This window comes from Eubalaena glacialis, chromosome X, assembly GCF_028564815.1.
Source record: "Eubalaena glacialis isolate mEubGla1 chromosome X, mEubGla1.1.hap2.+ XY, whole genome shotgun sequence".
Taxonomy (NCBI): domain Eukaryota; kingdom Metazoa; phylum Chordata; class Mammalia; order Artiodactyla; family Balaenidae; genus Eubalaena; species Eubalaena glacialis.
In genome coordinates this window covers 98,607,055-98,632,183 of record NC_083736.1, presented here as the reverse complement: position 1 = coordinate 98,632,183, position 25,129 = coordinate 98,607,055, and the positions used below count along the sequence as shown (strand labels likewise).

Sequence of the window (25,129 nt, the reverse complement as noted above, 5' to 3'; positions counted from 1 at the left end):
GACTACAAACCATGACATCGTTTATAGCTACCTCAAGGCAACATGTCCAAAGCCAAATTTATTTTTCTAATATCCTCCCTGCCCAAAGTTGTTTCTTCTACCAGCTTCTCATAGTTCAGAGCAGCACTGTTTACCAACATGCTCAAGCTAAGAACCTTGGAATAGTCTTTTATTTCCTACATTTAAAAAAAATGAAGTATAGTTAATTTACAATATTGTGTTAGTTTCAGGTGTACAGCAAAGTGATTCAGTTATATAGATAATTTTCCATTATAGGTTATTACAAGATATTGAACATTGTTCCCTGTGTTATACAGTAAATACTTGTTGCTTATCTATTTAATATATAGTAGTGTGTATCTGTTAATCCCACACACCTAATTTATCTGCTCCCCTTTCCCCTTTGGGAAGTCTGTTTTCTATGTCTGTGAATCTGTTTCTGTTTTGTAAATAGATTCATTTGTATTATTTTTTAGATTCCACATATAAGTGATATATAATATTTGTCTTTGTCTGACTTCACTTAGCATGATATTCTCTAGGTCCATCCATGTTGCTGCAAATGGCATTATTTCATTCTTTTTTATGGCTGGGTAATATTCCATTATATATATATATACTACATCTTCTTTATCCATTCATCTGTTGATGGACACTTAGGTTGCTTCCACATCTTGGCTATTGTAAATAGTGCTGCTATGAACATTGGGGTGCATGTAAGGAACCTTGGAATAGGCTTTTTTTTTTAATTAACTTTTATTGGAGTATGGTTGCTTTACAATGCTGTGTTATGGAATAGTCTTAAACTTCTTACTCTCACCACCTCCACTGTCACACACACACACACACACCCCTCTACTTTTTTTTTCAAAAGTCCATCCCATCCTCCTATTATCACTTCAGATAAGCCTCACATCCTTTCCTGCTGCACTATAATAATAGCTTCCCAACTCATCTGTCTACTTCCATGCTTGTTTCCTGATTTATCCAAGCCACGTATTTATGGACAGAATGATATACCACACAGAGATGAATAATACCTCATTTATCCAGAGGTCAGTCTTCCAGCTGACTCAGCCTTCTACATCATAGTCTCAAACACCTACGTGAAAAGGTACTAGGAAACCCCAAATCGCAACTCCAAACCTGTGCCATGGAAAGGCTGAGGCTGTCACTCAAGATTCCACTGGATTCTTATTTGAAATGAATTTCACAAGCTTAGTTGATATTTTACAGTCTGCAGCAGGCTTAGGAGCAGTAAGATTCTAGAGGAGAGCCATATAAAGCTGTAGTACTCAAAATACAGACTCTGGACCGGCAACATCTGCATCACCCAGGAGCTTGCTAGAAATTCAGAATCTCGGAACCTATTCCAGACCTTAGAATCAGAGTGTGCCATTTTAACAAGATCCCCAGGTAATTTGTAGGCACATTAAAGTTTTAGATGCACTAATTGAAAGCAAATTAGATATTTGAAAATCAAACTTCACAACAAATTGGGGGTAATCATGTTTCCATTAAGAGCTAATAGGCATCTTTTAAAAAATAAGCTCTATTAATGAATTTTAGATGACTGAATTGCTTTTTTTTAAAGTTTATATCAGGACATGCCCATTAAAATTTTCTAAGGCAGTGGTTCAGAACTGGGATGTTAGTTGGAAGAGAAATTGCCACTAACTATCCATGCTAAACTCTATTTATATATACTACTACTCTCTCTAACCATCAAAAATGGTATGTCCACAAGTGTCTCACATTCATGAGATTGTATGTTTCTGGAGGAAAAAAAGTTAAGAACTAGTGAGTAGTGGTTTTCAAACTTTTCACTGAATTGCCTCTAAGGTAGAAGATAATGAACATTTTCCTCTGGTGGTCAAAGTGCCCCCCATAATAATGAACTTCTTTTAAGTTCATTACATTAAGTAGTATGTAAATTTTATATTGTTTAATATGTTTAAAGATATTTTAAAAATCCACTCCAAACAGAAGATACAATGAGTAAGGAAAATTTTTATAACCTAAGGTGATAAAATTGATCCAGATATTATAGAACATAACTAAAATATTTAGTAAATGAACCAAAACCAGAGGGAGGGGGGAGAAGAATTGTTCCCAGCATTCCAGTTGTATTTTTAAGTGTATTTTTACTGATTTACCTGGGAACCATGTGTATTCTTACTTATAAGATAATACAACCTGACTTCTACTAAACCTACAAATGAACTCTCAGAAAACCCCTCCTTCTTAAGTTGGAGACTACCTATACATACAAATACATCTACTGCCACTGTTAAAGGAATCAGCTTATATTTTGACCATGGGAAAGTAATAAAGTCTGTTGCTCAAACTCTTTTTTCTTATCAAAAGATAATACCAGGAAGAAAATTCACAAGTGACATGTAATTCCTCTCCTTTGCATATACCCGAGAGAACTGAAAGCATACATCTACACAAAGACTTGTACATGAATGTTCATAGCAGCATTATCCATAATGGCCAAAAAGTGGTAACGATCTGAGTGTTCATTAACTGATGAATGGATAACCAAATATGGAATACCTATACAATGGAATATTATTCAGCAATGAAAAAGAATGAAGTACTGTTGCATGCTTCAACATGGATGAACCTTGAAAATATTATGCTAAGTGGAAGAAGCCAGTCACAAAAGACCATATCTTGTATGAGTCCATTTAAATGTAATGTCCAGAATAGGCAAATCCATAGAGACAGAAAGCTGATTGGTGGTTGCCTGGGGTTAGGAATGGGAGCAGAAACTGAGTGCAAATGGATATGAGGGGACTTTCTGGGGTGATGAAATGTTCTCAACTTGATTGTGGTGGTAATAATCGCACAACTCTATATACATTTGCGAGGCATCTTGGAACCATACATTTACAATGGGTGAATTTTTGGTATATAAATTATATGTCAATACAGCTATTAAAAATTTAAAAAGTTATAAATGCCTCCCCAGAAGAAACCCCACAAAGCTTGAAATGATTAATTTTCTAAGAATATAGGCCAACTTTATTGTGTGGCATCACACACACGTACATTTGGCATATTGCCACAGAAGACATACATGTACCCTGGTTTGATAATCATGGTTCTGAAGTGTTACAAGCAACTGTTTATTCTTAACATGTTTGGCAAAATAAAGAGATGCATTTAACTCATTAACAGCATCCCAAGAATGATACTGCCAAAGAGAAGGCTGAAGGAAAAGGTAACTTTAAAGCAATAAAACGGCCTTATGTCTTGGGTAGTATAAAGATGGACTGGCATCATGGTCTTTTTCTAACCCTATATTATCAGTGGTCAACCTCATTATTTACCTTGCTGACATTTAAAAATAATTCATGGTAGGTTCAGTTATATTATAATGGCAGCAGTTCCTCTCTATGTAATGAAATATGTAAATGTAAAGTTTTAGTTTTTATTGATCAAATATATCAATGACCATTTACATTAAACCTTTTTCCCTCCTAAATCCAAGCATATATTAAAAGTTAGCGGCTTCCCTGGTGGCGCAGTGGTTAAGAATCCGCCTGCCAATGCAGGGGACACGGGTTCGAGCCCTGGTCTGGGAAGATCCCACATGCCGCGGAGCAACTAAGCCCGTGCGCCACAACTACTGAGCCTGTGCGTCTGGAGCCTGTGCTCCGCAACGGGAGAGGCCGCGACAGTGAGAGGACCCCGCACCGCGATGAAGAGTGGCCCCAGCTCACCGCAACTGGAGAAAGCCCTCGCACAGAAACGAAGACCCAACACAGCCAAAAATAAATAAATAAATAAATAAATTTATAAAAAAAAATAGGATTTTCATAACTAAAAACAAGAATAAAACATTCTTTAAAAAAAAAGTTAGTATATGATAACTAAACACCAAACAAACTTTTATTGGAATATTTTATTTACATTTTATATTTAAAGAGAATCAATACAAATCGGGACATATTTACAGCATTTCAAATCAGTGTACAAGAATGCAATGGTTTCATCCATTCTACATTTAGCCAACAAAAATACATGTCTATTCTGCTTTTGCCTAAATTCTGCTGGAATTTGTACTGGAAACAAAACTCTAAAACCAAAGATAAGCCACAGAGAATAGAAGTAAAGTGCATTTTTATAATAGCTCTATTTAACTTTGGTGGATGAAGCTTCAAACTTTATATTAAGGCACCTGGAATTCTCCCCCTCCCCCAATTCTTTTTCAAACACCAAGAAAATGCATTCACGAAATTTGTAGCTACATGGACAGAATTTTAGTTTACCTAATGTTATTTTAGCCCATTTAGGTAAAATGTAAACTCAATTTTCAAAGTCAACATTGTTTGGAAAATATTTTTTACAGACTAATTTCTGTAGACAAATTCATACACAAAGATCAATTACCAATTTTTGTGTGACTTATTCATAATCATTTTCAAATAGTATGATGATTTATATACTCTGCTTTTGAAAGTCCCATAAGTAAAGTTTGAGAAATAGTTATACAGTGTTTCTGTAAGTACAGTTTTTATCTATAATCTTTTGTCAAATTGGTGTCACTAATATACCAATCAATCCAGTCCAGTCCATATTCTCTGATAAACTATGCTTGACACTCATATGAAGTACATTTAGCCTAATTTTAAAAACAAAAAATAGTTAAAATGAATATTTTGCTTTAATCTTGTTCTATCAACTTAATGTAGCTTAAATAGACATTTCATGAAGTACTAGCCTAAGTTTGCATTGTTTTTTACATTACAATTCCAGATCAATATAAGCACCTGGAGAAAAACCCTGACACATATAGCCCAAGCTAAAGTAGTATTATTTTTAATTAAGATACTATCATAAAATAAAGTGATTACAGCTACTCCACATTTTAAAAGCAACATGTTTTTATAAGAAAATTGTTATAAATGGAAAACATGACTACTTGACAAGAGTTTTGAATGTTTAAAAATGTTGCTACCACTATGGAGAGGAAACTTGCCTATGAAAAACATTATATAATGAGTTTGGGGAAAAAGTTAATAGGTTAAATATTTTAAGTCATTTAACTATAGCATAATATTAGTCATCTCATCACTTTTAGTATCATTCTTATTAAGTTATTCCAATTCATTTATAGCAAACTAGGCCCTGATTGGCAGTTCTGTTATTACTAAAGGTTCAAGTTTTCTATTGACACAGACTTTATGATTTAATTTCTCGAACAGCAGTCTCTCGATCAGGAGTTTCATCTTCTTCAAAGGTTGGGTTGTCAACGTGAGGAACAACATCCACTGCCATGGAACTTGCTTCATGGTTTACCAGCTGTAGATTTTCATCTTTAAAAAGAAATGGTAATTTTAGGATGATTTCACCCCTCTCTTCTTTAAGACAAAATTCAACACACATGTCTAAGAAGCCTTTCTTATCTAATTCCATCATACTCTGATTATTACCCTCATTCCCTGTTCCTTTAATATGATTTGTGCTGCCTTACATAAAGCACATATGGCATTATTTTAATTTACAATTACGATTTTATTGATTCACACATGTGCTTACTTTTACCTAGATTATAGCATCCTTAAGAGCAAAAGTTATGTCTTCCGCTTCTCTATTCTAAATGTAATAGCTCTTAAATCACATTTCAATCACCTGGGCACTTTAAAAAATTACATATGCTATGCATAGATAGATAAATAGATAGATAGATAAATATATAGATAAATAGATAGATAGGTAAGTAGATAGATAGATAGATAGATAGACAGACAGACAGACAGAAAGACTAAAAAAAATCAACCAGGAAGTTGTGGGGGGCGGGAGTTCCCAAAATGGAATACAAATAGTAACAAGTGAATATAATTATATTACAGATGAAATATATAATCATCCTGAAGAGAGTGGGAAAGAAAAAAACTAACCTAAGTAACTTTGGAAAATGATACTTTGACTATATCCTATAAGGCTAAAACCAAAGAACTACACTGGTTAGTGAAACTGTTTTTCACAGCGGTGTGTTAGCAATGTTGAAACTTAGGTGTACTCTAGGATTGAACAAATAAGTAAATATATTGTGGATAATAACAGCCAGGTTTCTCAATGTCAGAGAAAGGAGTTACAAATAAGGAAAGGGGAAGGCTAGAATAAACTCTGTGGTGTTGGACTGGAATCAGAAATATAAGTATGAACTAGCTGTTCTTCAGATAGGTGAATGTAGATGTGTGTGTATATTTGTGTGAGTACATACACATATTTCCTAGCGTTGTTCCTTGAAAGGGCTAATAGCAATGACACCCCAATAGCAATGAGCATACCTAGTGCCCAGATCTTGATTTCGAGGTACTGTTCTCCAATAAAAGCCCCCACCCCCTGAAGAAATAACTGATTCCAGGGCTAGGACAAGGAAAGTACAAGACTAATCTAGATTCTAGCCTAGGGATCAGCAAACTACAGCTTGCAAGCCAACTCTGTAGCTAAGAGTGGTTTTTTCATTCTTAAGAGGTTGGAAGAGAAAACAACCAAAAGCAACAAAGACCTATGGCCTTCAAAGCCTAAAAAAAAAAATGATGGGGCATGTTGAAAGAAAACAAACCAACTTGAGGGAGTTCCCAATGACCAAATCTAGGACAATCTAACCATGAATAAATCATGAGAATAATATTATGGAATAAAAGAAATATCTATGAGTCCATATTATTATAAATAAATAATTGAATAAATAAGTGGAGAAAGGATAGCTCTTCCTTAAAATAGAAGCTTAATTAATGTAGAAAGAAGGATGGAAATAGAAAATCACCATTTGGCACACATTTCAGTAATAATTATTGTAAGCAAGAAACATCACTGATTGATAAAATTAGTAGGTAAAAAAGTAAGATGAGAAACAGGATATTTGCATAGTCTCCAAGTGTCTCTCTATAAAATAATTAATAATTATAAAGGGAAAAAGAATAACTTTAAAAGGAGAAGCTTGGCAGATGCCACCTTAACCAAGCGAACAAAATTAAAACCATTGGTAATAAGACATGGGCATCATGTGCCTCATTATATGATATGAGCCAGAGAAGGGCACAACATAATTTCTGTGGTGTTCTTGCCAGAAATAGACAATGGACAATAAATTTAATCATTGGGAATCAGGAGACAATTCCAAATTGAGGGACATTCTACAAAATAACTAACTGGTGGCCTTCAGAAGTGTCAAAGTCATGAAAGAAAAAGACTAAGGAACAGTCACAGATTGGAGACTAAGAAGACGTAACAGTTAAATGCAATGTGGACCTCTCAGAAAATTGGGTATAGAAGGAACATTCCCAAACATAATAAAGGACATACATGGGGACTTCCCTGGCAGTCCAGTGATTAAGACTCCATGCTTCCACTGTAGGGAGCGTGGGTTTGATCCCTGGTCGGGGAACTAAGATCCCACATGCCGTGTGGTACAGCCAAAAAATTAAAAAAATAATAAATAAATAAATAAAGGACATACCTGACAAACCCACAGTTAACAACATACTCAAGAGGAACAAGACAAGGGTACCCACTCTCACCACTCCTATTCAACATAGTACTGGAAGTTCTAGCCAGAGAAATTAGAAAGGAAAAGAAATAAAAGTCATCAAGGGACTTCTCTGGCGGTCCAGTGGTTTAAGACTCCGTGCTTCCAATGCAGGGGACGCAGGTTCAATCCCTGGTCGGGGAAACTAAGATCCCACATGCCGTGCAGCACGGCCAAAAAATAAAAAAAATTTTAAACAAACAAACAAACAGAAAAAAGGCATCAAAATGAGAAAGGAAGAAGTAAAATTGTCTGTTTCCAGATGACATGACCTAGAGAAAATGCTAAAGATACCAACAAAAACTGTTAGAACTAATAAACGAGTTCACTAAAGTTGCAGGTTACAAAATCAACAGACAAAAATCAGTTGCATTTCTATACACCAGCAATGAAATATCTGAAAAAGAAATAAAGAAAACAATCCCATTCACAATAGCATCAAAAAGCAATATAATACTTATGAATAGATTTAACCAAGGAGGTAAAAGATTTGTACTGAAAACTATAAGACATTTATAAAAGATATTGAAGAGGGCACAAATAAATGGAAATATATCCCATGTTCATGGATCAGAAGAATTCATATTGGACTTCCCTGGTGGCGCAGTGGTTAAGAATCTGCCTGCCAATGCAGGGGACACGGGTTCAATCCCTGGTCCGGGAAGATCCCACATGCCACGGAGCAACAAAGCCTGTGTGCCACACTACTGAGCCTGCTCCCTAGAGCCCGTGAGCCACAACTACTGAGCCCACGTGCCACAACTACTGAAGTCTACGTGCCTAGAGCCCGTGCTCCGCAACAAGAGAAGCCACCGCAATGAGAAGCCCGCGCACCGCAACGAAGAGTAGCCCCCGCTCGCTGCAACTAAAGAAAGCCTGCGTGCAGCAACAAAGACCCAACACAGCCAAAAATAAGTAAGTAAATAAATAAATTTATTAAAAAAAAAAAGAATTCATATTGTTTAAATGTCCATACTACCCAAAGCCATCTGTAGATTCAATGCAATCCATATCAAAATTCCAAATGCATTTTTCACAGAAGTATAAAAAAAATCCTAAAATTCATATGGAACTACCAAAGACACTGGATAGCCAAAGCAATCCTGAGAAAGAAGAACAAAGCGGGGAGGCATCACACTTCCTGATTTCAAACTATACTACAAAGCTATAATAATCAACACAGTATGGTACTGGCATAAAAACAGACACATAGATCAGTGGAACAGAATTGAGAGCCCAGAAGTAAACCCATGTGTATGAGACCATGTGTATGAGATGAACTAATATTTGACAAGGGAGCCAAGAATACTCAATGGGGAAAAGACAGTCTTCAGTAAATGGTGTTGGGTAAACCGGATAAATATGCAACAGAATGAAACTGGACCCCTATCTTACACCACTTAAAAAATGAACTCTAAATGGATTAAGGACTTAAAAAGCCAAAATCAACAAATGGGACTACATCAAACCAAAAAGCTTCTACTCAGCAAGAGAAATAATCAAAAGAATGAAGAGGCAAGCTACAAAATGGGAGAAAATATGTCCAAACCACATATCAGATAAGGGGTTAATATCTAAAATATATAAGGAATTCATACAGTTCAATAGCAAAAAAGCAAATAATCTGATTAAAAAATGGGCAGAAGAACTGAGATATTTTCCCAAGGAAGACATACAAATGGCCAACAGGTACATGAAAAGATGCTCAACATCACTAATCAGGGAAATGCAAATCAAAACCACAATGAGATATTGCCTCACACTTGTTAGAATAGCTATTATCAAAAAGGAAACAGGTAAGTGTTGGCAAGGATGTGAAGAAAAGGGAACTCTAGTGCACTGTTGGTGGGAATGTAAATTGGTACAGCACTATGGGAAACATGTATGGAGGTTCTCAAAAAATTAAAAATAGAACTACCATATCATCCAGCAATCCCACTTCTGGGTATATATCTAGAGGAAATGAAATCACTATCTTGAAGAGAGAGCTGCACCTCCATGTTCACTGCAGCATCATTCATAATAGCCAAGACACAGAAATAACCTAAGTGTCCACTGACTGATGAACAGATAAAGAAAATGTGGTGTATATATATATATATATATATATATATATAAAACAATGGAATATTATTCAGCCATGAGAAAGAAGGAAATCCTGCCATTTGCAACAACATCGATGGACCTTGAGGGCAGTGTGCTAAGTGAAATAAGTCAGATAGAGAAGACCAATACTGTATGATATCACTTATATGCAGAATCTTAAAAAAAAAAAAGCCAAATTCATAGAAACAGAGTAGAATGGTGGTTGCAAGAGGCTGGAAGGTGGGGGAAATGGGGAAATGTTTGTCAAAGGGTACAAGTTTCCAGTTATAAGATGAATAAGTTCTGGGGAATCTAACATATAGATGGTGACTACAGTTAACAATACTGTATTAAATACTTGAAAGTTGCTAAGAGAGTAGATCTTAAATGTTCTCACCACACACACAAAATGCGTAATTATGTGAGATGATGGATTTAACTAATCTTACTCTGATTATATGTCAAATATATTTCAATAAAACTGGGGAAAAATGAGAAAAGAGGAAAGGCAATGTGGGATCCTAGGACAGAAAAAGGACATTAATGGGCCAACTGGTGAAATTTGAGTAAGATCAGTTTAGTTAATAACATTTTATCATTTAATTTCCTGATTTTGATAATTGTATATGGTTATATAAGATGTTAACTTTTGGAGAAGTTTGGTGACAGGTATATGGGCATTCTTTTTACTGTTTTTGAAACATTTTTTGGTCAGGCTGAAATTATTTCAAAATAAAAAAATAACCTGTGCTTGGGCCCCACATCTCATGGATTCTGACTTAACAATTCTGGGGTAAAGCCCAGGCATTAGTAATGTTTAAAGTTTCTATGGGTGATTCTAATGTGCAGCCAGGGTTAAGAACTAGGGCCCTTATTCGGTGGTTCCCAAAGTGTGGTCCCTGGACAAGCAGTATCAGTATCACCTGGAAACTTCTTAGAAATGAAAATTCTCAGGGCCCACCCCAGACCAACTGAGTCAGAAACTGGTGGTTGCCCCTCTGTTTTAACAAGCCCTCCAGGTGACTCAATGTATGCTTACGTTTGAAAATCAGTGCTCTGATAAAATTCAGCACAATGATGGAACACACAGGCATGAACTAATCAACTGTATGTTTACAAAGTTATTTAAATCACAACTATCACCATAATAATCAATGGTTAATAGGCATAATGCCCAAACTATTAATATATAATCATAGATAAAATTAAATCTATTCTATGTGGTCACTCATTCAACACTTATTTGAGTATTTACTATGTGGCAGTCTGTGCTAGGTGCTTGGGTATACGACAGTGAATAATAAGACACTGTCCCTACCCAAAGGGACTTTTTAAGGTTTTAATACAATTCAGTGCAATAAATGCAATGATAGAAGTTCTACCGAAGTAGACAGTAGGACCACACAGGTGAGTCAAGGGAAGCTTCTCAAAGGGGAGCAAGTTTTAAAGGAGGAACAGGAGTTGGACTGGGCTTCCCCAATTTCTTGGGGGAGGAAGAGTAGAAGGAATGGGCAGAGAGAAGATAGTGGCTCAAACTATGACTGTTGAATTAAGGTTGGAAATTAGGGGATGGTTTAGAGGAAAAATGATATTGAATCAATAGGAAGGGGAGAGGGAAGGATCTAGGATCTACCTAAGTTTCTGGTTTGACTCACCCGGGTAGGTGTTACTACCATTCACGGAGATAAAGAATACAGGAGAAGGAACATGGATCATCATTTTATTTGCTTATTCTCTGCAAAAACTGTTCTGCCTTCTACCCTCCCCCCAAAACTCGCAAATTCTCTGCAAAAACTGTTCTGCCTTCTACCCTCCCCCACAAGAACAGAACACAAAAAAAGTAGGTTGGGACTTTTTTCTTTTTTTTAAACTGGTCTGACAATAAACTGAATTATCCCATACACTCAGGTCTCCCGTATGGCAGGCAAGAATTCTACCACTGAACCACCAATGCTGCTAAACTGAATTATCCCATACACTGTCCTTTATCTTCACTGAATTCTATTACCACACAGTTACAGGAACCAAAAATTCATCTGGGGCAAATAGACAATGATTATCTATTATAGGTAGAACAAAACACAGATTATTAAGATTCTTATGACTACTTTGTACTCTAGGAAATGTCCAAAGATTAGATTACAACATGAGGTTTGCGTTTGCATGATGGTATTCCTCGTGACCTCTGTAGAAATGGTATCTATAGCACTTATAAGCCTACCAAGGACAAAGGTTCATGTCATAGGAAGCTGAAACTTTTACAAGTCATCTTGACATTTCATTTTCCTTCTACTTTTATGCCAGAATTAGGTTATCTCAAAATGAGGATAGAGGAAAAACTATCAACCAACAAAAACCATGAAAAAGGTGGGAGTTAAAGAAAGGGAAAGTAATTTGTATACGGGTTTTCTCTAAGGAAAAAAGTAACAGAATTCCCTAAAATCTCTCTACTGGTATGACATTACTAAGTTGCTAATACTGATTCACATGAATTTTGAAATTAATACATTCAATTTTACTTTCCACAGTTTGTTCACTTCATGGCAAATAATCAACAGGTGGCAGCACATCATTCTTAAACACAGTTTCTGATCTGTGCAAAAAATGGGTTCTGGAGTTGTGTATAAATCAAGCTTTTGGAAATTAAATTCTGTTTTATCATTCCAGGAATTCTTTATCTTAATTTCTTTATCTTAATTTCTGATTGATATGCAATAAACAATGGCTTCTAAAGTTGAAAAGTTTCTCCTTAGCCTAAGTTAATAAGCCAACACTTAAATGCATTGGAGACAAGCTTTCCAAAAAAAAAATCTTTTTCTTCTGTGAATAATCCCCACTCTTAATGCATTTCATCTGTTTCAGGTACATTTGAATGTGTATATTAAGTTAAGGTAGGGGTGCATCCTGCATTGCATCCTTGTTACTAGAAAAAACCTGGAATGTGTTAATGGATGAATAGAATAAATGCTAAAAAGCAGGAGTACTCTGCCTGGTGTCTAATCCCCAATGTGGGGATCATTTGTGGGGCACTCATTGCCCCTCAGCATGGTGCTTACTTGCTGACTGCACATGTTCCTCCAAAGGCGGTTCATCTGCGCCCTGAACTGAAGCATATCCAGACGATGCAGTTTCACTGCGATTATCCTCTTCATGAGGAGAGGCACTATTGGATGCTTCGTTGGATGCCGGAACTTGTAAAGACACTGATCCATCTTCAACATCCACCTGCGGAAAGCATTTAAACACATCAAGAGGCTCTCAGAGTATATGTTTTTCCTTGACATATCATTACAAAGTTTCCTCATAGGTGACTTATTAGAGCAATGCTTCTTAACCTTTTAAACCTACAATCCATTTTTGATGATCACAAAAATTTCTTGCAGGTCCCAGCCAGAGCAGTTGGAGTAATTGGCTCCAATGGAGTGAAAGATGTTACAGGCAGATTGCCATCAACATCTGACATGTTTATCTGGGTGAACACTTCATAATATAATGCCTGATACAAGGAAGGCACTCAAAAAAAAATTCCTATGCTGTCCCCTAGGGGTTTTGAGAATCACTGTCATCTGTATATCTCCTCAAGTCAGGAAGAGTTTGTTGAGCTTGACTTTCTGTTGTGTGTACTGTGAAATAGGTAGTTTTTTTTTTTCATTTACGAAATATAACTTAATATTTATTATACTCTCTCAAACTTTACATGCTCAGTTAACAACAAGTTTGATTGCTATTCAATAGTAAGAGAGTAAAAAACAGCAAGGGGTATCAGAAGTCAGTTGGGGTCATCACTTCCAATTCTGACCAAATAATAAGTACATTTGAGGAGAGGGAAGAAGGAGGAAAATGGAGGTGGTCCAACATGGTACCTCTCTGTCACTATGACGTAAGTAGGTCCAATTTTTGGTATAAACTGTAAGTCTAGCACATTACGTAGCTAAAAAATAAGGATTTTTTTCCTGAAGGCCCAGATATATAAATAACACACTGCTTAAGTTCCTTCGTATAAATAGTTTAGCAACGTTTACCTCAATTCCCAAAGCTTTGAGTATGTCACATTTGCACATGGGGCAAGTCCTGTGTTCTAATAGCCATGGGTCAACACATGTCTTATGGAAAATATGGCTAATGAAGGAAAAAAACACATATTTTGGTTATCAGTTGTGAACTAGCAATACTTTGCCTAATATACTAACGGGTTACCCTGTAAGTTTACTTAGTCTTTTAACGGATGCCTTTTTTTCCCCTTTTAAACACACTATTACAGAAACAATATTTGGAAATTTCATAATACGGTACTTTTAAATATAGCTTCATTACTCTAGCTTCATAAAAACTATTTTCAATACCACTTACTTGAAAAATAGCTAAGATGTTACCTGACCTAAGGTTTTGTTCAGTAATTCGGATCTTAATTATTTTGTTATTCCCTAACTATAAAATAGTACAGTTAGTCATTCTCAATAATATAGTACAATAAAGTATTGAGTGTAACATAATTCCGATACTTTAGGCAATGTGATAAGTTCCAAGAATGCCACTATTTAATAGCTAAAAGGAAGAGTGTTAAGAACAACTTCCGGGAGAGGGATAATAAGAAGCTAAAGAATGAAGACTTCCAAATAGGTGCTCATAAGTTGATTTTATTTTTTTCTCAATAGGATTGGTAGAATTATTTTGAATTAAATAATCCAGTACCACACACACACACACACACACACACACACACACACACAGAGTGATGCTGGCTAGGTTCTTAAGTGTTTTACGGAACTAGTTTCCAAATTGTACCAGATTATGGAAATATTATATAATTAGCCTTGTACCATTTCCAATGACATTAAAAATAAAGCAATCACCTATATTTAAATGAAAAGAAGTTAAAAATAAACACTTTCTTTACATCAAATTGGAAACATTCAAAATAGTTTCCCCCACTACAATCATTTTTGTAAGTCAGCTATTCTCATTCATGACATAAAAGAAAATCAAACTTACTTGCAGGTTAAGATGCGCACTAAATCATTAGGTTTATATAGTTCAATACACACAGCGCAACTATCTCCATCAGGGCCAATTTCCTAAGAGCAAATAGTTATTGTTATTCAGATGGATAAGAAAAATACATTAAACTACAGAGCAAAATCAGAATATACATGTATTTAATAAATTACATAAATTCCTACAGAAGAAGGAGCATCACATCACTAAAACGACTGTTTCAATAAGCAGTTTAAAATTATCTAGACTTAATTGGAATCTAAAAAAAGAGTCAAACTTATAGAAAGAGTGAGTAGAAAAGTAGTTTCCACGGTCTGAGGAATGGGGGAAACAGGGAGAAGTTAATAAAAGGGTACAAACTTTCAACTATAAGATGAATAAGGTCTGAAGATCTAATGTAAAACATGGTGACTATAGTCAATAACACAGTGTATTATGTAATTGAAGTTGGAAAATAAAATAAAATATTTAGACTTTAAAAAGTAAAAGAAGGAAGTTCCTTGGTGGCCTAGTGGTTAGGATTCCGGGCTTTCACTGCTGTGGCCCGGATTCAATCCCTGGTCAGGGAACTGAGATCCTGCAAAGCCACTCGGTGCAGCCAAAAAAAACAAACAAACAAACAAATAAATAAAGTAAAAGAATAAGGTCAACCAAAGAGGAACAGTACAAAGAGAAACATGTAGCACTGATTTAAACCTCTTCCTGGTTTTAGAATTTACACAGTGCCACAAGTTCTATGGCTATGTTTTTCCATTAAAAAAATTAAGGTATAAGTCACATGCAATAAAATTCACTCTAAATGTTGAGTATACAGTTTTGCAAGTTTGGAGAAACATGCAGTCACTTAATCACCACCATAGTCAAGATATAGGATAGTCCTGGTACCCCAACAAATTCCTCTATACCACTTTGTAATTAACCCCTCTGTAATTAACTCCTCCTTTTATCACTATCTTCTGCCACCCACTCATCTGTTTTTCAGTGCCTGTAGTTTTGGCTTTTCCAGAATATCTTATAAGTGGGTTTGTGCCTTACATAGCCTTTGAGTCTGCCTTCTTTCACTTAACATAATGCATTTGTGATTCATCCATGTTGTTGTATGTATCAGTAGGATTCCCCCCTTTTTATTGGTAAATAGTATCCCATGATATGGATGTACCACAGTTTTTTTTTATCCATTCAACACTTGTAGGACATTTGGGTTCTTTACAGTTTCTGGTAATTATCAGTAAAGCTGCCATGAACAATTGTGAACAAGTTTTTATGTGAATGGGTAAACATCTAGCAGTGAGATTGCTGGGTTCTTTCGAGAGTGTATATTTGACTTCATAAAGAACTGCCATTCACTCTGCTGTACAGCAGAAACTAATACAACATTGTAAAGCAACTATACTCCAATAATTAATTAACTTATACATACATACACACACACACACACACACACACACACACACATAGAACTGCCAAACTGTTTTCCAAACTGGCTGTACATTGCATTCTCACCAGAAAATGCATGAGAGTTCCAGCTGTTCCACATCTGGTCAGCTCTTGGTTTTAGCCATTCTAATAAATGTGCTGTGGGTATCGCATTGTGGTTTTAATGTGCATTTCCCTAATGACTAATGATGTTTAGCATCATTTTATGTGCTTTTTTGCCAGCCATATATTTCTTTGGTAAAATGTCTGTTTTGCCCATTTTTCCACTAGGTTGTCTGTTCTCTTCTTGAGTTTTGAGAGTTCTTTATATATTCTGAATACAGTCCTTTATCAGATATGTGATTTGCAAATATTTTCTCCCAGTCTGTGGCTCGTCTTTTCAGTCTCTTAACAGTGTCTTTCAAAGAGCAAAAGCTCTTAATTTTAACAAATTTCTCTTTTTTCTTTAATGGACTTGTTTTTGGTATCATATCTAAGTAATCTTTGCCTAACCCAAGCTACAAAGATATTTTTCTCCAAAGTTTTCTTCTAAAATTTCATAGTTCTAGGTTTTAAATTTAAGTCTGTGATCCATTTCAAGTTAATTTTTGCAGAGGGCATAAAGTACGGATTGAGGTTCATTTTTTTTTGTCTATGGATATTCAGTCATTGCATATGGAGAGCCAACAATTGGCTGCCCTTTCTTCTTTGGATTGCTTTTGCACCTTTGTCGAAAATCAATCGACCATTTACGTGTGGGTCTATTTCTGGACTGTCTCTTCTGTTTCAAAGATTTAAAGGTCCATCCTTTCCCTAATACCGTGCTTTCTTGACTACTGTAGCTTTAAAATAATTCTGCAAATCAGGAAATGTGAGTCATCCAAATTTGTTTTTTATCAAAATTGTTTTGGTTATTCTAGTTCTTTTGCTTTTCCAAATAAACTTAGAGTCAACTTGTCAGTTCCTACAAAGGATGCAACTAGGATTTTGATTGAAACTGCACTGAATCTATAGATCAGTTTGGGGAGGAAGTGACATCTTGACAACAGAGTCTTCTAACCCATGAACACGGTATATCCCTCCATTTCTTTAGGTCTTCTTTGATTTATTTCTTTCATTACGTTTTGCCCTTTTCAGCATATAGATCTTGTACATATTTTGTAAGATTTATACCTAAGTATATAATGGTTTTGGTGCTGTTACAAATGGTATTTTTTTATTTCAATAAGTTCTGTAGCTATATTTTTATTGTAGTACAAACTTCCATAGCTATTTTTTGATACGTGTTTTATACATCAATGGTAGTTTTCAACTGTGCTAAATCTGAAAATGGATGTTCAAGTAGAGTTGTACTGAAGCACTGTAGTAATTTCCTGTTGCTGTAACAAATTACAATAACTTAGTGGCTTAAAATGACACAAACTTATACTCTTACTGTTATTGCTCATGGCCCCTTTCTTGCATCACTGCAACCTCTTGCTTCCATTGTCACATCTCCTACTGCACTGTAGTCAAATCTCCCCTTTCCTCCCTCTTATAAAGACACTGTGATTATACTTAGGATCCACCTGGATAATCCAGGATAACCTCCCCATCTCAAGATCCTTAACTTAATCACATCTGCAAAGTACTTTTTGCCATATAAGGTAACATTTACAGGTTCTAGGGATTAGGACCTAGATGTCTTTGGGGGCCATTATTCAGCCTACCTCCAGCATCAAATAGATTAAAAAATCAATAAGATTTATAAATTCCAATGAAAATCATACTTTGGAAGAACATTTAGCTTTTAACAATGGCTTGGTAGCACTGCTTTAAAACAAATAGCATTTACAAGTCATAAATGCACCTTGTCTCCTTGTTTCAGTGTGCGGAGTTGAAGCCTTCCAATAGCTTTTTTAGCATCTGCCTTTAATTGTCTCTGTAATAAAAAAAAAATAGCCAGTATTAGAAAAAATATTTTTAAAAGAAATACGATAAAAAAGGTAGAGAGGATTAATAAATATTTATCAGGTAAAAGTCAATGTCTAAGTAAATTTTAAAAGATAAAATTTAATTAGCCATAATAAATGCCCATTTATCTGATATCAAGCAGGATTTTTTTAAATTACTGAAACCTTATGTTTCCCTACCTTCTTAAACAGCAGCTTTGGGCCACAATGGTAAAGCTATGCATCCCTATTCCAAATGGATTCGGATGCTATGAATTTTCAAAGCAATTTTCCTATTTTCAAAAGCCCAGAGGTCCTTAAATTACATCTTTTCCAATTTCTTTTTTGAATCGTGTCTTGTTTGGTAGAAAGTGCATTGGATGCAAATGGACCTAGCTTCAAAATCTGACTTTGTCACTTACTAAATGAATAATCCTGGACAAGTCATTAAATCTTTGAGCTTATTTACTCATCTATAAAATGAGGATAATACCAATCCTTACAGTGTTATTTGGTATTAGGGGAAAAAATTGCTGTTTATAACCACTACTGCCTTGTAAGGAGGGTGGATTCTGAGAGTGGCAAGCCTTTTTTTGTTTCACTGAACATATACCTAGATGAGTCCGAATATGCAAAGGCAAGTCCATGGCTCATTTAGGGAATAAAGACTAAAATATTACATATATATCTATATCTATCTATCCATACACACACACATGTGTGTGTGTATGTATATATATGTGTGTGTATATATATATTTGAATCAGAAGTGAGGTTAAGGTATAGGGGGAAATTTAAAAGGTGAGGGAAAAGTGAGAAAGAGAGGAATCAATGAGAGACTATCCCTCTGTGTGGGATGAACTGCCCAGAGGAAAGAACTCCCAGGTGGTATGAGATATTTGGTGTTAATTTGAAATTATTTGTGATGCCGCAAATAAACCTTCCTTCTATTTCAGTAAAATCTACCACATACACGAATGCCTCAAGTGAAGATAATATATGTGTAAATTGAAGAAGAGGCTAGGTTTCACACCTGGGTGAATGCTGTATGGAATAGAGAGATAGCATGTGCAGCATGGCAAGATGATAAGCAATCTTCCTATTTTGTACTGTAAAATGAACAAACTTATAGAAATTCAGCAGAAAGTAGATGCTCAGAACCAGAGGTCTTGTGAGGATGTCAACAACTTCCTCATCCCCCTGTATGTACCTCCATCCCCAGCAGGGAGACCCCTAGGTGACATTGAGGTTACATGAAAATTAGATATAACGTAAGTAAAGTATCCAGCATAATGTCTGGCTGATAGCAGACACTCAATAAAATCTTTATTAAACAAAAATATAAAGTACTATTTATTCATCAATTAGCATTACAGATTTATACATATCTGTAGCAAATATATTTTGGAAGGGAATAATCCATGGGTGTAGGTATGTGAGGAAATTCCTTAATGCCCAAACCTGCCTCCTATAAGATATCATTTTGTGAAACGTATTTGGCTTGATGCCAAGGACATTACTGCCAAAATATTTCTTTGCTGGCACAGTAGCAGCAGAAACTTCTCAGATTGTTACCTGACTGGCAAATATAGCTCATAGAAACAGTTAATAGGAAGGCCTAGCTCTCAGAAGGAAAGAGACACTAATTGAAGCCCTTTCACTCTCTCTTTGAGACTTAATCATGGATTTCACTCACAAGGGGAATTTTATGATGGTACTTAATTTTTTTAAATAAATTTATTTATTTTTCTTATATTTTTATTTTTTGGCTGTGTTGGGTCTTCGTTGCTGCGCGTGGGCTTTCTCTAGTTGTGGTGAGTGGGGTCTACTCTTTGTTGCGGTGCGCGGGCTTCTCATTGCAGTGGCTTCTCTTGTTGCAGAGCACGGGCTCTAGGCACGTGGGCTTCAGTAGTTGTGGCACGTGGGCTCAGTAGTTGTGGCTCACGGGCTCTAGAGTGCAGGCTCAGTAGTTGTGGCGCAAGGGCTTAGTTGCCCTGCGGCATGTGGGATCTTCCCGGACCAGGGCTTGAACCCCTGTCCCCTGCATTGGCAGGCGGATTCTTAACCACTGTGCCACCAGGGAAGCCCTGGTACTTCATTTTGAGCTTAAATATTTTCCCTTCTGTCACTTGCATCACAAGTAAATAATAGAGTGATAGTGAAAGGAGGTACACTTAGGATCTTTAGAGCTGGAAAACTCTTAGAGTTCACCTAGCCTGAGATCTAATCTGACAGATAAGAAAACTGATGCCCAAAGAGAAAGAATGCTGTGCTCAAAATCTCAGAGTTGGTTAGTGTCAGTCCCACTGAAGCCCAGAGTTTGGGAACACTTAACTCTGACATCAAGGTAGCCATCTTTTGTTTACTGTGGCTTGGAGCAGGAAGCTAGTACTACTTCCTTACATTTATATAGTTATTTTATAATTATTTTTGCTATCTATTACCTCATTTAATCCTCACAACAATCCCCTAAAGGAGAGGATATCTCCATTTTAACGTTGAGCAAGCGGAGGCTTGGAAGAGTAAAATAACTTGTCCAAAAGGGCATGCAGCCTCTGAATGATAGAGTTGGTACTGGAAGTCTGCTCTTTGTATTCCAAGATTCCATTACGATACAACCATCCAAAACCTTCTGAAGTTTTTCCAACTCCTGGATTCTATGGTCTGTCAAATTGTGGCCAGTCCTTACAGTGAACAACCAGTAGGCCCACAGGATTCTGGCCCTGGCCTAGACTTCCAAACATCACTACTTTCTTTTCCTATAAAGCATGAGCTATTTCAACACGAAGATGAAAAAAATGCAAATGATACAAAAATAGAGCCAACAAGAGAAAACTGGGCAAGGAAAAAATGTAGTTGATAAGAAGTCTTTGACAATCATTTTGCAACCTGTCTTTAGAGCACTTCTGATTTAGGTTTAAGTAACAAGCTCTATGACACAACTGGGGAAATGCACTCACAAGGAAGTAATACATCTCTAGTGTATTTACCTGATTAAATCTATATAGTCTGATTTCTCATTCCAAAATATTCAACAAAATCTAAATGCATGAGTCTCCAGTGCTAGTGTTCATCAATTCATCAGGGATGAATGCTAACTATACAACTTTGATTATATCCAAGACTAACGCAAATTAATTTGAGAGATGGGATCGAAGGCAAACTTTAAATGTAATGTCCAAGTCTGTGTGAATGAGAAAAGTGGAACTTACATTAAGACCAGAAGATCCTAAGCAAGGGACTTGATTATGAAGGATCTCTAAAACATTTGCAGCACAGAATAAACTGATGTTTAATGAAGCAGCCCTCGAATTTTAAAAAATCCTTTAAAGGACAATTTGAATATTTCCAATAACTCCTATCAAGCTTTTATAAAGAAAAGACATTTCTTTCGATATGGAGGAGCAACATGTGGTTTTGTTAAGAAGCACAAACTGTATTTTTAGAACCTGAATAAAGGTCACTTTTAAAACTGCCATCAGTACTCAAACTATTTCACTGTCACACTGATAGCAGGAGTTCCCAAGATGCATCCATTCCTCTAAAAACTGACATACGAGAACAAAATTAAGACCAAGTAGTTTATATTAAATATATGTTTGGGTAATTTTGTTTAAAAGTCAAACTTCTGGCTTTAACATTTAAAGAGAATATGCCCCAATGCAAACTGTAATTTATATTTGATTCCTTAAAAAACAGAACTTCAAGAGTATATCTACTTTGTTACACAAATTACTTTGGACACCTTTTCAGTACTTCTGCACCATATCAGAATTCCCCCCTACCCTATAAATTCCAATAGCACATTGTTTCTACCTCTTATATTCTGTAGTTGTATTATTCATCTGTCTTTTTCTCCTAGTAGATTGTGAGTAGGTGGAAGACTGGGCCTTAATCATGAAAAAAAATTTCCCTAATGCCTAGTAGTTGCTCAAAGAATAGCTTCTGAGTTTAGAAAAACACATTTTCATGATTTTCTCATCTAAGTTTTACTCATTAAAAGCTTCTATTCTATCAAATCTGGGAAAAGAAAGGTTTAGAGAACATGTATTGGGCCCCTGCCATGCGTCAGGTTTAACCCTAAGCTTTTTACATGTGTCATCTTGTTTAAACATTAACAAGTTTATGGAATAGGTAATTTAATATCCAAATTTTATAGACAAGAAAAGGTTCTGAAGCTTGACTAAAGTCCAGGCAGCTGGTTAGTTGCAGAGCTGTTATTCAATTCAAGCCCAGGTTCTATGTGGCTTTAAAGCCCATGATCTCTCCACTATAGCACACTGCCTCCACTGTGTAATAGCAAAGAAGCCTTTAAAGGGCTTCACATTCCTTGTGAAGAAGATAAATGAAAGAAATAAGAAAAAAACCCCTCAAAGTCAGCTATTACCCAATCTTCAAATCTGTCCTCAACTGGCTACTTACTGTGATTTGGGGAGCTCTTTTATTTATTTTTTTTTAAATAAATTTATTTTATTTTATTTTTATTTATTTTTGGCTGCGTTGGGTCTTCATTGCTGTGCGCGGGCTTTCTCTAGTGGCGGCGAGTGGGGGCTACTCTTTGTTGTAGCACGCAGGCTCAGTAGTTGTGGCTCGCGGGCTCTAGAGCGCAAGCTCAGTAGTTGTGGCGCACGGGCTTAGTTGCTCCACGGCACATGGGATCTTCCCGGACCAGGGCTCGAACCCGTGTCTCCTGCATTGGCAGGCGGATTCTTAACCACTGCGCCACCAGGGAAGCCCTGGGGAGCTCTTTTAAACAGGTATTTTATATCAATAGACTCTACCCACCTCCTCCCCAATCCTAAGAGATACCTGGTCTAAGAATATTTGGCAGAGTAGAAGACTGATTCAAAGCATCTTGGTTTTTCGCCAATTTTCTTAACAGACGCTTAATGCCATTAGTCTATTCAAAAGCTGGGATGGTTCTAGTCACTGAAGAATTTCAGCTGTATAGTTATTTTGGTTCTGAGTGACACTTTAAGTGGACTGAAAATGAAGAGTCAGGTCAATTCTTATCCTATATTACAATGTTCAATTTTTAAATTACAGTGAACTCAAAGATATCTTACCCAGTTCATCTGTGAATTTATATCAAACTAAGTACAATAAATGTTTTAGTCTGGTTATTTGTCACCTGGGTTTTGGTCCCATGGCATTCAGCTTTTAGTTTAACTGAAACCCACATGAATAACACTAGGCACGTAGTCAAACCTAATTACTTGATGGTGGGGGGAGGGGGCGGAGTGGGGTATGTAAAAGCAAGAAAAGAGGGTAGATATAAGCAAACTATATTTTCCTGTTCTTAAGTCACCACTTTTTTTTTAAATTTATTTTTGGCTCCATTGGGTCTTCGTTGCTGTGCACAGGCTTTCTCTAGTTGCACTGAGTGGGGGCTACTCTTTGTTGCAGTGTGCGGGCTTCTCATTGTGGTGGCTCCTCTTGCTGCGGAGCACGGGCTCTAGGCACGCGGGCTTCAGTAGTTATGGCGCGCAGGCTCAGTAGTTATGGCGCACGGGCTTAGTTGCTCTGCGACATGTGGGATCTTCCCAGCCCAGGGCTTGAACCCAGGTCCCCTGCATTGGCAGGCAGATTCTTAACCACTGTGCCACCAGGAAAAGTCCCTCACCACTTTTTTAAAATAAAAATTTTCATAAAAATTTGGCTCGGAATTTATAAAACAGAATACTTAAAATCAAGGATTATAGTAAGAGGATTCTTTTCTTCAGATACATTCCTGTGAACAAAATGAAAGTTTGAGTGATGTGGCTGTTTAGATATATGAGAACTGAGAGAAATCTACTTTTTTCCCCAGCAAAAACCTAGGCATGGAATCACTGTGTTGTACACCTGAAACTAATATAATACTGTATGTCAATTATACTTCAATTAAAAAAGATAAAGCCCAAAAAAACCTCTGTATAATATTTGAATGAGAGTATTCCTAAAGGAAAGAGGAGGTGCAGACTATAGAACAGCTTCCCATAAGTCTATGGAACTACAGAAATAGGAGTACAGACCACTTACATGAAGGTGATCCCTGTGAACAGTGTGAGGAAATGCACTGTAAGGAAGAGCAGTGAGAAAAGGGGGAATTTACCCTAGGAGATAGGTTATGACTCAGATTATAGCATTTTTCAAAGAAAGACAATCAAAGCCTTTATTAGAGTAAGTGAAAATTTTTAAAAATCCCGACAGACCCATTGTAAGAGCTTCCTTTTGTCCAGTGAGAAAGTCAGAGAAAGACTATAAAACCAGGTCCTACTCAGACGAGAATTTGTTTAATCTACTCTTCTTACACAAGAGCCAAAGCAGTGGTTTTGTAAAGGGCTCTAAATCTCAAATTCAGGCAGGAACAGATACACACAAATGCACCCACTACAAATATGTATATATTGATAGTGGTGCAGTATGCAGACACCTGGTAAGTCTTCCAGTTAATTTCATATACTAGGACAGTAGAGAAAATTTAATGTAACCAGAAATGTTTCAGATATTTTTAGTCATGCTTTAAGTTCAAGGACAAATTTTAAGATATTAATGTAGCTAAGTTCTTCCTCATCTGAGACCACACAGGAGTGCTATCTCTTTGGCAGCAAACTATAAGGACATGTGTGACATATCTCTGCCCAGGAAGCCAATTTGAGTCTCAGGATCTGAGGCTCAGATGGGGGACTGGTCACTAGATGATTCTGCTAGCAGTTGGCCATGCTGCTCCAAACTCAGGACCCCAACAACGAAACCAGGTGCATATTATTTATCCTGATTGTCGCTCCAGATGTGTATAACAAAATCATCAATCACTAACATAAAGAACACTTTGACTCATTTATTTTGTAACTGAAAGTCTGTACCTTTTAATCTCCCTCACCTATTTCTCTCCTCCCCCCACTACCCCCCTCCTCTGGTAACCACCTGTTTGTTCTCTGTATCTATGACTCTGTTTCTATTTGGTTATGTTTGTTCATTTGTTTTGTTCTTTAGATTTCACATATAAGTGAAATCATACAGTGTTTGTCTTTCTCTGCCTGACTTATTTCACTTAGCATAATATCTTCTAGATCCATTCATGTTGTCGCAAATGGTTAAGATTTCATTCTTTTTTATGGCTGAGTAATATTCCATTGTATACAGGGAGATAAAGAGGCACAAATTTCAG

General features: G+C 36.3%; 1 protein-coding gene across 3 annotated transcripts in view; it reads right to left on the bottom strand.

The window, feature by feature from the left end:
- Positions 1–3,915: 3,915 nt before the first annotated feature.
- Positions 3,916–25,129, bottom strand: part of RNF128 (ring finger protein 128) — a 102,770-nt gene continuing 81,556 nt past the window's right edge. For 2 of the 3 annotated variants that reach the window (XM_061178063.1, XM_061178061.1), the window contains exons 3-7: positions 17,895–17,966; positions 14,627–14,709; positions 13,657–13,753; positions 12,691–12,859; positions 3,916–5,327 (exon numbers count right to left, since the gene is read on the bottom strand). In XM_061178063.1, coding sequence (XP_061034046.1) covers positions 5,194–5,327; positions 12,691–12,859; positions 13,657–13,753; positions 14,627–14,709; positions 17,895–17,966 — 555 coding nt within the window. In that variant the 3' untranslated portion in view covers positions 3,916–5,193. The remainder of the gene's footprint in view (positions 5,328–12,690; positions 12,860–13,656; positions 13,754–14,626; positions 14,710–17,894; positions 17,967–25,129) is intronic. The other variant, XM_061178064.1, reaches the window with a different exon arrangement.